The 13100-nt window shown below is 32.4% G+C and overlaps 1 protein-coding gene across 1 annotated transcript; it reads left to right on the top strand.

Annotated features, from left to right (window-relative positions):
- The first annotated feature begins 95 nt into the window (after positions 1 to 95).
- LOC111032032 lies at positions 96 to 12650 on the top strand. Its single transcript, XM_022312202.1, has 8 exons — positions 96 to 387; positions 2436 to 2883; positions 6332 to 9034; positions 9111 to 10357; positions 10442 to 10579; positions 10651 to 11353; positions 11548 to 11817; positions 11954 to 12650. The coding sequence occupies exons 1-8, from the start codon at positions 303 to 305 to the stop codon at positions 12306 to 12308; spliced, it is 5949 nt and encodes a 1982-aa protein (XP_022167894.1). The 5' UTR covers positions 96 to 302; the 3' UTR covers positions 12309 to 12650.
- Positions 12651 to 13100: the final 450 nt, after the last annotated feature.

The following is a 13100-nucleotide window of genomic DNA, read 5'->3' as shown; positions in this document are numbered from 1 at the left end:
CCCTACTACCATTAACTTGGCACGATGATTAGAATTTACATATTATCATAATATACGAAGACGTGATTTTTGTATCACTGCCCAGCCGATGTAATTTAACCGCTCGACGCATTCAGTGGACTGTGGAGATTCGTTCGCGCGCCACGCTTCATCATCATAATATTGTGCAGTAGGTGTAGGTACACTTGTAAAGTTATTTATCCACATAAATGTCATAAACTGTAGAGATAGGTTAGAAAAAAAACGGAAATATTATTAATATGAAATAATAACATAATTATTACTTATTGTCAATAATTATTATGGTGTTCGCGTCGTATGGACATTGGCAATGTTTCGTTGTACTGTCCATTATCGCATCACAAACCTATGCCGCAGTCGTTCCGAGTGAGTATAAAATTAGTAACGAGTACAATAATATTATACTCATTTGCACAAATTATGCATACTATTATAGTGTATACTCACGTGATAAGATCAGTCGATTTATTGTACAATTATATTATTATATGAATGATATTGTAACTATTAAGCATTAGCTATTAGCCAATAGAAACAATACTGACTTGAGCAAGTGACTTCTGTAGACCCAATATATTTATGCTATATAGCCGTATGCAGCAAATAACAAAATAATATTATACATAATATGTATTCCAAATTATTATTATAGATCTTAATAATAACTATTAGGCGTAAAATACATAAGTACTATTAAAGAATAAAAATATAAAATACCTATGTGAATGTGGGTAACTGTAAAATGCAGGAAAGCATTGGTACCTAAACATAGTTCCGAGTATATATTTTTATTTTTATTGTTTCGCATTCATAAAAAAATCTTGTAAATTGTAAGTTATAACTTTAAATAAGCAATAACTCAAATTACCATTCACATTATTTTATTAATTTATAATTATTGTTATATATGCTATTGTTATTTATTTTTTACAGGAAACTCTTTACTATAAACATAATATTATGTTGTAGTTAAAAGTTAAACATAATATAAGACAATTAAAATAAATTACCATATGAATGAATAGGTAGGTAGGTACAATATTCATATATCAAGCAAAACAATTTAACAATAGGTACGCACGCCATGCAATTGGTTTACAACTAGTTTTCAAATCATAGGATTACCCACAGTAAGTAAAATATATCTAAATATACAAAAATAACCAACAGCCATTAAAATGTTTGGGGGTAAATGTGGTGTTAATTTTAAAATTAAATTCAAGTAACATCCTATGAAAATTGATTTAGTTATTTATTATTATAGACCAACTAATGTAACAATGATGGGGGACTATGAACTTTGCAATTAAATGATAGAAAACGTAAAAAAAACCCTTGCCAAGTCAGAGAGATCGACACGTAAACTTTTTTTATTTTTATATTTTAGAAATGTATTAACTGCATGTAATATGTATGTGCTTTATTACAATATGAATTATTTATATGATTAAACTAAAATTGTATTTTAAGGAGATTATTAATTGCAAATTAATTTATAGAGAAATATTAGATTATAGTAGAATATAGAATAGGTTGAATATAATTGGTTTGAATCAAAGAAGTATTAAAATCATTTTGCTTGTTTTATTTATTAAATTACCAATTTGTTAAACTTGATAATGAGCTATCAATCAACTTTCTAGTTATCATAGTTTAGGAGAGAAGTTAAAAATAGAAATTGTTGGAACTGTATACGCCGACCTTTTTGTGAATTCAATTAGAATCGGATCTCTCTCATTAATATTAAATATTACTTACCCACCTACTCATTATTACTGAGTTATATTTTTAATATTTTCCTATTTAACACAAATTCTTGAAGTTTTTAAAATTCAGACTTTTTTCATTTTAATTACCATACTTGAATACAAATCAAGGAAGTAAAATGTTCTATAGATTTTAAGTGTTTGAGTGAGGATTTACTGTAGAATGAAGAGGATTTATATTTATACAATTACAATACATTTATGTGTGACAGTTACAAAATTATATTCATAATACTTGCCTAACACACCTAATTGATATATTATCATTATTTATGGCCATGCATCGTCTACAAAATTAAAAGTAAATCAATGCAGAATAGCACAACTACAATACCTAAAATAAAAAACAACACATTTTTATTGCGTAGATAAATAATATACTTTTCCTGCCGCAGTTGTTGAAACAATAAGTCACTACGTTTAAGTGTTTAAAACAAATTTAAATATATAATGTTAATCAAATGTTCAATCTAACGTGAGCTAATGCGATAAGTAATAACTACGCGTATAGTCGATGCTGAAATGTACGTATGTATATGTATACAACGTGAGCATTAAAACGTTTCCAAAGTTTTACGAAATTCTTTATAATTGTCGTTAATTTTTTTGCATAAATCGATGTTTTCCTTCACTTCCGCGTTGATGCAGGCAAAGAAGAATGTTGGTGGACTGGTTGTCAGGCGAGCACGTGGGCCGTGACCGGATGCGGTCAGTACAATCGGACGGAGAAAAACGTCAAAGTCTGCGACGGCGGTTCGGAGTATTACTGCTGTCCGCCCGATCAGGACGTGCAGCCAGCCGAAGACTGTTGGTGGACTGGGTGTCAGCCGAATAGCTGGGCGGTCAAGGGCTGCGACAGTTATAACAGAACGGAAAGGGAGCGGACGGCGTGCGAGGCGGACGGCTTCAAATACGAATGCTGCAGTGCTCGTGACACCGCCGATCTAGGCGAAAACTGTTGGTGGTCGGGGTGTCAGCCGAAAGACCGGAGCGGTCGCGGGTGTCCGACGAACACTGTTCGAATGGGTTCTCACGCCTGTCCCGGCGGCGATCTGTTCCAGTGCTGTTCTAAGAGCACTCCCGTCGATGGCAACGGGTAGGTATATAAATAATCTATAGACTGATCCATACAATAGTATAACATTAATGTTGTAAAATTTTGAACTTCAAGTGTCCATATAAATAAAATTCCGGTAGACATTTTTTTAGTGTTGATAAAGTCAGACAAACTTATGAAAAATCGTGTATAACCACGATGTAATGTATTACATTTTAAAATCATAAGTGAAAAAAGAAAATTGTTTATGAATTTCTAAACAAAATAATTAAAAAATTTCGAGAGTCTTATGAATTTTGTAAAAACCCCAGATGCTCATAAAAAATGACTGGATTTATGCTCAACTTTTTTTTTAATTTCGTGGAACAGCAACTTACGAGGAGACTTGTATTACATTTTCAGGTTTTTTGACAGAGCAAATATCTTTTTATCGACATTAATTATAAAAACCTAATAACAATCGAAAATTTCATGAGCCTATAAATAGTTCAACATAAGGCAAAATGTTTTCAAAATCTTATTATACAAGTATAAAAATACTTATATATACATTCACTGAAAATTGCATGTTGAGTTACACTAAAAAACAAAATCTATTTTCTCTACAACTGGTTTTGCGTACAAATATTAGAGTTTCCTAAAATTTTTGTTTGTTTTTCCTGAAACTTTTGGAAACTACTTGGAATTGCAACCTCCTGAATGCACCAACTAAATTCACTTTTCCATTGAAAAAGATACCGGTGGAAGACATATGCGCCAAAATAAGATAAGAAAAAAAAGTCGTATCGTACAAAAGCGCCAGAAATTAAATAAATAAATTATTGAAAAGTGGGATTAAAAAATCAACCAATTTATTAAATGTATATTAAATATTGATGTGCATGTATATTATAATTTATCATCGACATTTTATTTTTATAAAAAATCAACCAATTTATTAAATGTATTAAAGATTGATGTGCATGTACCTACCTATATTATAATTTACTATCAACATAATAATACTAATATAATATAATTTTTATAAGATATAGACATTTTTAAATAACTACCTACTTAATACTTATATAAAATATTAATTTTGGCGCAAATGATAGGTCATTTTTTGTACCTTTGGCGCTTATGTCATACAGCCAAAGATACTGAAATTGAAAATCGGAATATTATTTCGGTTATTTATAGACACAGACACAAAAAAAAATGTTAATAAAAAAAATAAAAAAACACACTTTATTGTAAAATCAATACATTAATCTCTGCACTCAAAATCTAAAATGAATGCAAACTAATTAACTCAGGTGTAACTCTCGTAATTTGTTATGGGAAAAAAAATAGAGAAGTAAATATATAATTTTTTAAAAGAATTTATGAAAAATATAATCTTTTTATATGAAATCATGGCATTTTGAAATTATACATATCTATGGACTATCTATATATTCTATATCAATTAATTGGAAAGTCAGTAGGTACATTTAATTCAATGTATGGTGTGAATATTTTAGTAACTTCTTGGTACTCATTAATATTGTATGAAATATTTTGAATATTTTCTTACTATGATTGTTCAAAATACCCACCATGAACTGTTATTATATCTTAGATAATTTGAAATGCATTCTGCAGTCTAAATAAACCCATATCTTATCTGAGGAATCGTTTAAATATGCTATATTTACATTAAATTAGACTAAATATATTTTATGTAGGTACCTAATTAATAATAGTATTCAAAATATTGATTATACTCTGGTGAGGTTACCGATAAGGTGTTAATACATACTGTTTACAAATGATAATTTTATCTGTTGATAGTGCAGATGTTTAAATGTTATGTTAATATAATTTCATTCTGATATTAGTTTTAATCATATTTAATTAAATTAATTTAATACGTAATAAAATTAAGTTAACTATATTCCAGTGTACATAGAAATGTGATAAAAAATATGCAATTTTACAATAATTATTAACTAATACTGTGTTAGTTATTAAATATATACCTAAACATATCTCTATTAATGAGTAAAAAGTACTAAAAACCGTGATATTATTAATAAATATTATATTGTATTTTTAAAACTATGAATTATTTTTTATTTCCATAAACATTTCATTAAAAACTCAATCAATTTTCAAAGTTTTTTTTTATGTTATTTATGTAAGTCATAATATTTATATATTATATTATATTTTACTATAAATAATTAAATTATAGAAATAAAAAACCAATAATTCTATATGTATATACTCGTATATATAAAAAAAATATTTTCACTGTTTTTTTGTAAACCATAGTAAAATTTCGGCCATTAAATATATACATTACATTAATAAATAGGTAGCTCTAGAATATACTCAAACTAAATTTTGAATTTGAGCTACTGACTTTCTAGTTTCTTACAATTAATCAATTGATTACACAAATTTGGTAAACAACACAAAATCCACAATTTTCCTGCATAATATGCGTTAAAACATAAAAAAATAACAATTTTATAATTAAGTAAGCATTTATAATATATTCACCAATGTCTAAAATACAAAAATACAAATGTCTTATTTAAAATGGTTATGATATGAAATTCACAGCCCGGATTGAAAATAAAATGTTTGTCTCTATAGGTACGAACTATAATTTTATTATTATGCATATAATTAATGTTATAGAACAAGATGTTTTCGTGTTTTGTTATGAACGGTTTTTTTTTTTATAGAGTAAACGTTGTTTCTGGTTTGTTGTCTGTTTACGATTTAGGTTTTCGTATGTGTCTCGTCTTCAACAGATCTTTACTGTGTAAAAGTGTATTTTTAGATACTGTGATACTAGATTCTGTTTAAGAATACTGTGATCTTTACTTTTTATTTCAATTAGCGTTAATAATTACTGTTATAATTAAATTAATGAAAATAATCATGAAAACATATTATTTTTACAGAAATGAAAATTATACAACTAAATTTGATATGGTACATCAGCTGACTGATAAAATAAATATAAAAACCATGAATTTAATTAAGGTCATGTACTCACATCGAACTGTTTTCAAACATCAATAGGATTTGTGAGAGTTTCGTATTCCCAACTTTATTATTGACTTGTGATATAAATTTGGTGCTTAGTACCTACGCTATTGTTTAAGTATAAAACATTGAACAAATACGTATAGTATTTTTTTATTATTCAAAATCATTTAAGTATAGTTAACCTTTCTGTGAACATTGAAACAGATAAGGAGTGTCCCACGAAATATGATGGGTACATCAATGTTTTAATACAATTATTTTGCTTTAGATTATAAAACTAAGATTGTATAATAAGTATAACCATTTAAAACCCAAAATTTGATAATTCATTCACTGAGACACCGACAAACACGATGATCAATAATAATAAAAAAAAAAATGCTAGAATTCTATGATATCTAAAATTCATCATAAATAATAAAATCTATAAAAAAATTACCTAAAAATTTGTTGATTACAGCTCAATCGGCGTAGACAAAGATGATGTAGAAGCGATATCAGGCACGTCGTTTACGGATTACGTTAGATATTTGCTTTTGAAGAGCAATAATTTCACGATCAGACCCGACAAATTGCGGTGCGATCTGGTCGATGTAGAAAAGTCTCACATGTTTCGAGTGAAAAATGAAGGGATACGTGTCTGTGACCTGTGCCCGAACTTTCCACATCAACGGTACCAAAACGTGTATCTGGACTCAGATCCCACTGACGTACGGGAAAACTTCGATTTCCCTGATTGCTTTGGGATGTGCTTCGTGACCAGTAACTGTGTGGCTTTTAGTTACGATCACGCGTCGAAAAAATGTTTCTCATTTTCTAGTACGGACGGCAACTTGGAGGAGGAATACCGCTGGACCACGGTGTTTATGACGCAGCCGACTGGAGTGTTGTACGATTGGATGTATTCAAGGCATACATTGGCTGCCGGTGAATCTTACATGAGTAGGACTCAAGAAAGCACATTCCTGGCCTGCCTGGATAAGTGTAATGCACAAATGGAATGCAATGTCATCTCCTATTCACTAACGAATTTGACGTGCACGACTTATCGGGACGTAGAAAATCAGTTGCAACGAGTTGATTTTGAATACGGTTATGTATCGGCGTTTCGTATGAAAGTCTTACCAATGGGAAACGGAAAAAAATGGCGTTTTTACGAGATAGGAGGCGACAATTTATTGTCCTTAAAACCGATGAAAATAAGTAATGAACCATGTTCTTTGACGAAAAACGATACACACAATAGTTTCTATTCTAAACCGTGTTTTACGTTTCCGTCTCAAGGATGTAATGTCCAAACAGGTTGCAAAACGTGTTATTACCCAGAGAAAGTGAGTGGAACCGAAAACCTGAGCGTTTGCCCAGATAGTGATTTATATTATTTAGAAAGAATCGACAAGCTTGTAGACGCTGAAATGAGTAGATGTTTAAATAATTCTGAATGTATGGGGTTTGGATTGAATTCCGAACTTGCTGAAACTATAACATTAGCAAACTTTGGTCAACGTCAATATGTCAAGTCATTTATGTTAAAGTATCCTCAAAAAACCATGGTTGGTATACATAAATACCTCAACAATTACGAGTTTATTGAAAACCTTGAAATCAGCCCTCTACCGAATTCAGTAAGCACCATACAAATCTTACGGGAAGTCACATTTGACAAATGCGTATTGGATTACGAAAAATCTAATTATAAACGCATGACTTACTCCGTAAGCGAAAGGAAGTGTTCAATGTCGTCCGAATTTGTGCAATTGATAGAAAATAAAAATGTTTTTACTTTATTTAAAAAACCTTTATTTTTATCTTCGACATTGAATTATATACGCACTCCAGGACTACGCCTGGATCCCAAATTATCAGTTCATAAAGTCGATTGTAAAACAAACTGTGAAGAAACGTGTGCAAAGATCTGTAACCAGCCATCTAATGAATGGTGCGCATACGTATCTTTAGAATATTTTACTGATTCTTCGAGATGTCACTTTTTTAATTCCTTGGAGACAAGTTTGAAAATGGAACCATCAACAAATTCAATGATTCTTGTTGCTCAAAGCAAGTCTAATTTTACGCTGGCTGGGTTAGATCTAGTAAATCCGTTCAGCCAAGACGAAAACATGATATTGGGATGTTTTTCCGGTACAAATGAACAAACACAAACGTCACTGACAGTCTATGGAGATCCTAGTGGAACGACTGAAGTGATAAAACGGCATAAAAGAGGTTTTTTTGACTGGATAGGCAAAGCGGTGAAATCGGTAGCTAATACCGTGGTAAATGCAGTAAAGGATACAGTTAAAGGGGTCGTTGACACAGCAAAAGGAGTTGTGAAGGCTGTAGATAAAGTAGTGAAAGGAGATTTAAAAGGTGCAAAAAATGCAATTACTAATATACCTATTGTCAAAGACATAAAAAATGCAGTGGAATTTGGTGGGGCCGTTATTTCTGGAGACTGGGACACAGCGAAAGAGAAAGGAGTTGATTTATTGGGATCATCACTGGTGGATGTCGGTCTTACTGTTATAGCACCTGGTGTAGGAAAAATTATTGGTACAGGGTTGAAATCCATAGCCAAAGGATCCAAGACGGCTGTTAAGAATATAAAAAAACAATCGGATAAAGTAGAACATACAATTAAACCAAAACAAAACAATAATATAAATAAAGAAAACAAAAATGAAAAACTGAAACCTAAAGACAATGATAAAAAAAAAGACGACGTCGACCGTTGTGAGAGTCGACGTACGCGGGCAACCAGCTCGCAAAAAGGAAAGCATAGTTGTAAACGAGCCGAGTGCGATGCGCCAAAGGGTGTTCGTTTTTCTTTAGGAGAGTCTTTTAAAAGTTGTGCTAAAAAACAAGTTGGATCTAAATGTCATTACGAGTGTAAAGTAGGATATGAAGAAAAAGGCCCTAGTGCAACGTGCACCAAGAAAACAAATCAAATGACAGCGTGGGATCCACAACCAGAATGTTCCTTGTATAAATGTAGTGATAGTATGTTCCCCATAGTTGCTGTGAAAACTCCAAAGATCGAAAGTCTTACTTCGATTCCGACAAGTAAATATATAGTCGTGTATGTAGTTATGTTCGATAAATCACGAAAAATACCCGTGTGGTCAGTAGCTTTACACCAAAGTAACCAATTTCAGTCAAAAAGGTTAGTTAATTAATTGTTATATGTTAAAATAATAGTAAACGCAATTAAATTAAATTAAATTTTAATGTTAATCTAGCTACAATGATGCCAAAGATGTTGGCCGGAAAAGTTTCTTCAGGTATCCGTGCACTGCTTTACTCCAACATCAGGCTGTTGGTAGCGATTATAGCAATTCTGGATGGGATCAAGGACATTTGACTCCTGCAAATATAGCTCGGTGGTCTGAAAAAGCTTCAAAAAGTACATTTTCATTCATAAATATTGCCCCTCAGGTACCGTATATAAACGAACATCCTTGGCAAAAATTGGAATTTCACGTGGAGTGTTTCAGTACGAGACGTCGTACCCTCGTCGTTACTGGTGTTTGTAAAGAATCGTTAGGTTTAACAATCGGAAAAAAAAAAATTGATGTCCCCAAGTGTTTTTGGAAAATGTTATGCTATAAAGACGAAAAAAATAAAGAACAAGTAGTTGGTTTCATTGGGGATAACTCACTCATAAAACCTAGCACAATAGCCGATAGAGAAAAAGACATATTCACAGCGAGATCACAATCAGAAATCGAAAAATTGTATGACAGCACATTAGGCAATCCGTGGGTTAAGTCGATTGAAGTGACAGCTGCTCGAGAAGTCGGTATTAATCCTGGATTTGACAACGATGCAAATTCAGGGACAATTTGGTTGCCGGTGAACGTTTTTGACTGTATGAAAGTTAAAACAATTGATGACTATGAGAAAAAAGAATGGGAAAATAAATTAACGAGTAAAAAGAGAAAGCAAAAACGTGATATTTCGGATAAATTTTCTAGGGGCTGTACTCCGTCGGAACTAGACGAGAAACAAGAATTGTTTGATCTAATCAAAAAACGTCAAGCTGCAGTGGTGGGTGACTTGGAGGGTGATGACGACAATGATTCGGATGACGATAATTCACCTCCGAGTGGTAATGTCGAGGTTTCAGTACAAAACTGCGGTAAACGTATTATCGGGTATTACACTTCGTGGGGATTGAAAAAGATAAAGAGTAATGCGTTGGCTAAGCTGACGCACGTAATTTACGCTTTTTTGGAAATGCGAGCCGATGGCACCGTTGATCTGGGATCACCGGACATAGCACACAGTCCTAACGTAGAAGAAGAAACTGCCAAATCACGGAGTAGGCTAGAGCATCTCATGAACTTGGCCAAGTTCTACCCACATGTAAAAGTCATGTTTGCCGTTGGAGGATGGGAAAATTCCCAATACTTCAGTAGAATTGCTGCTTCGTCCGATGGCAGGTTGAGATTTATTGCTTCGGTCGTTAAACTCATAGAAAAATACGGTATGTCAATAAAATTAAGTTATATCATATAATAATAATAATTATTACTTATATATTATACGCGTCGTGTTTGTTGTTGGGTAGGTTTCGATGGGGTGGACATTGACTGGGAGTATCCAGTTACCGGTGGAGCCGTAGAAGGTGTGCCACAAGATAAGTCTAATTACGTTCTTCTCATGAAAGACTTACGGAAGGCTCTGGACGTTTTTGCCGCAGACGCAGGTACGCATATTATTATACTTAAGCGTGTTATCATATTTTTAATACATACATTTCCTTTCTTTCTGTTTTAGGCCGTAAAAACAAATTTCTTATATCTTTTGCTGGAGCTGCTGGACAATGGACGCTGGATCCAGGTTTTGATTTGCCAGGGTTGCTACAGTACGCAGATTTTGTAAACGTAATGACCTATGATTTTTTCGGTGCCTGGTCAAGTAAATGGGGCGCGTACACGGGACCACCAGCCCCACTTTATTTTGGAATGCCGCCTAGGTTTTCTGGCAAAACCAACGTGGATTGGACCATTAAATATTACACATGCAAATCCAAACTTCCTCATAAGATCAACATGGGCATTCCGTTTTATGGTCGGTTTTGGAATAACGTTGGTGATTCTGTGGACGGCAAGGACCAGATGTGGCGAACGGCGAATGCTATAAATGGTGTTTTCCAGGGTGGTTATACACCGTGGTTTAAGATAAAAGAAGACCATTTGTCGGACCAACGGTTTGAACAAAGTTTTCATGAAAAGAGTAAATCACCGTACGCTTGGAACGCAGCTACTAAAGTATTTCTGGGCTACGAAAATAAGAAGTCTTTAGAGTATAAAGTCAAGTACGCGGCCGAGAAAAATGTAGGTGGTTTGATGATTTGGTCAGTAGATTTGGATGACGATGATCTCACACTTCTAAATACTGTGTATACCGCGCCATTATGTGACAAAACAAATCCTAATGACGTAAATCACAAGTGTTCACCAATAGATGAAAAACGTTGGTATGTATAAATTATATTGAAATACATACATATAACTACATATAACAATAACAGTGCCACACATTTATTAGGTAAAATATTTAATCACTTCATAAATTAGTCCTAATGAGTCAAATCACCGTTTACACTATGCATAAAAACATCTTTGAAGGATCCAATGTTTAAAAATTAGATTAATGTTGTTTTGTATATAGGTGGACATCCGAAGACGGAGATGATTTTGCTGGACTGTGTGGTCGCTCCGCTCCATTGTACAAAGGTTATTATCCGGTATGTGATCCGGATGATCCTGGTTATAGCTGTTGCGGTCCGTCCGGATATTGTGGATCCGGTGATAAATACTGTAATTGCCCAACGTGTAAGGACTTTGGAAATAATCCTAAAATAATATTGAACGAACCAATCAAACCAACCGTTCCCGTTTCGTGGTATTTCCTGGACGCGAAAGAAGGCCTACGTGGAAGGTAATCTAACATTTATTTATTTTATTTAGTCATAATATTAGTATAAATCGTACAATATTATTCTTTACATGCGAAAATTAAAGTGAATGTAAAATTAATGTGAATATGTTTAAGATATATGTATACATGCATGTAGGTGTGGTCGAAAGATACCAAAAATCAACGGTGTGTTTCCCACGTGTAATCCAGACGACGAGAATGCGTATTGCTGTTCTAACGGCAACTATTGCGGTAAGGGAGCTGATTTCTGTGACTGCCAAGGATGTGTGAATTTCAAAACGAAACCGTCGTATCGGTTTGGACCAAAGAAGTGGTGGACTCTGGAAGATGGCGATAAGAGAGCTGGCACTTGTGGTCCGAAAGCAGACAAGGTTGATGGAAAATACGAGGCCGAGTGCGAACCTAACACCAAATTCAGTTGTTGTAGTCCGAACGGGTACTGCGGTTCCGGATCGGATTATTGCGATTGCAAAGGCTGTAAACGATTTTAAAAATATCGTTTACATATAATTCGTTTTTCCGTAGTAACAAAATATTCATTTTTCTAAGTACATTTTCATATCACAACTGATGATTTTTTTTTTTACCGACCTCTTTTTCTAATGGTTTAATGTGGATAATTTTACTTTAATATTACTAATAATAGTTTACATAGCCCTATATGTACTTATTGTAAGAACTATTAACAAAATATGATTAAATTATAACGATATATTATATTATACTAATTATTTCAAACAAATTTATCCTTTGTAAAACTGGAAGGAATGTAAAATTAATGAAAAAAAAAAATTCGTGGATCCCGAGTTGTTTTGAATTTTAATTCTAAGAACTAGTGCAGCAATCAAGTTTGATCCTACCGGGCTAATGTCTTATGTTCTTTTATTTTAATCCTATTCTTTTTTTTCAAATTTTTTTAATAATTTCCAATAATTTTATTTTTTCAAATTATTTTATTTTTTCAAACAATGGCAATTTCAACATATTTTAACTAATTTATTATACAATTGGATCACCTCCTCCTGCTAGGTCAAAAAATGATGTATTTACATTATGATCAGTTAATAATATTGTAATAGCACCTACTAGAACTTTTAAAAATAAAATTTATAAGATAGCTGTGATTAAAATTGATTATGGGAATAAAGGAATTTGATTTAATTTAATATTATTTGGTATTATGTTTAAAATTGTACAAATTAAATTAATTTGCTCCTAAAATTGATGAATCCCTGCTAAATGTAATGAGAAAATAGTTATATCAACTGAAATATTATTATATG

Source organism: Myzus persicae, unplaced genomic scaffold (genome assembly GCF_001856785.1).
Source record: "Myzus persicae strain clone G006 unplaced genomic scaffold, MPER_G0061.0, whole genome shotgun sequence".
NCBI lineage: Eukaryota > Metazoa > Arthropoda > Insecta > Hemiptera > Aphididae > Myzus > Myzus persicae.
The sequence above is the reverse complement of the archived record's forward strand: the minus strand, read 5'-3'. Positions and strand labels throughout refer to the sequence as shown.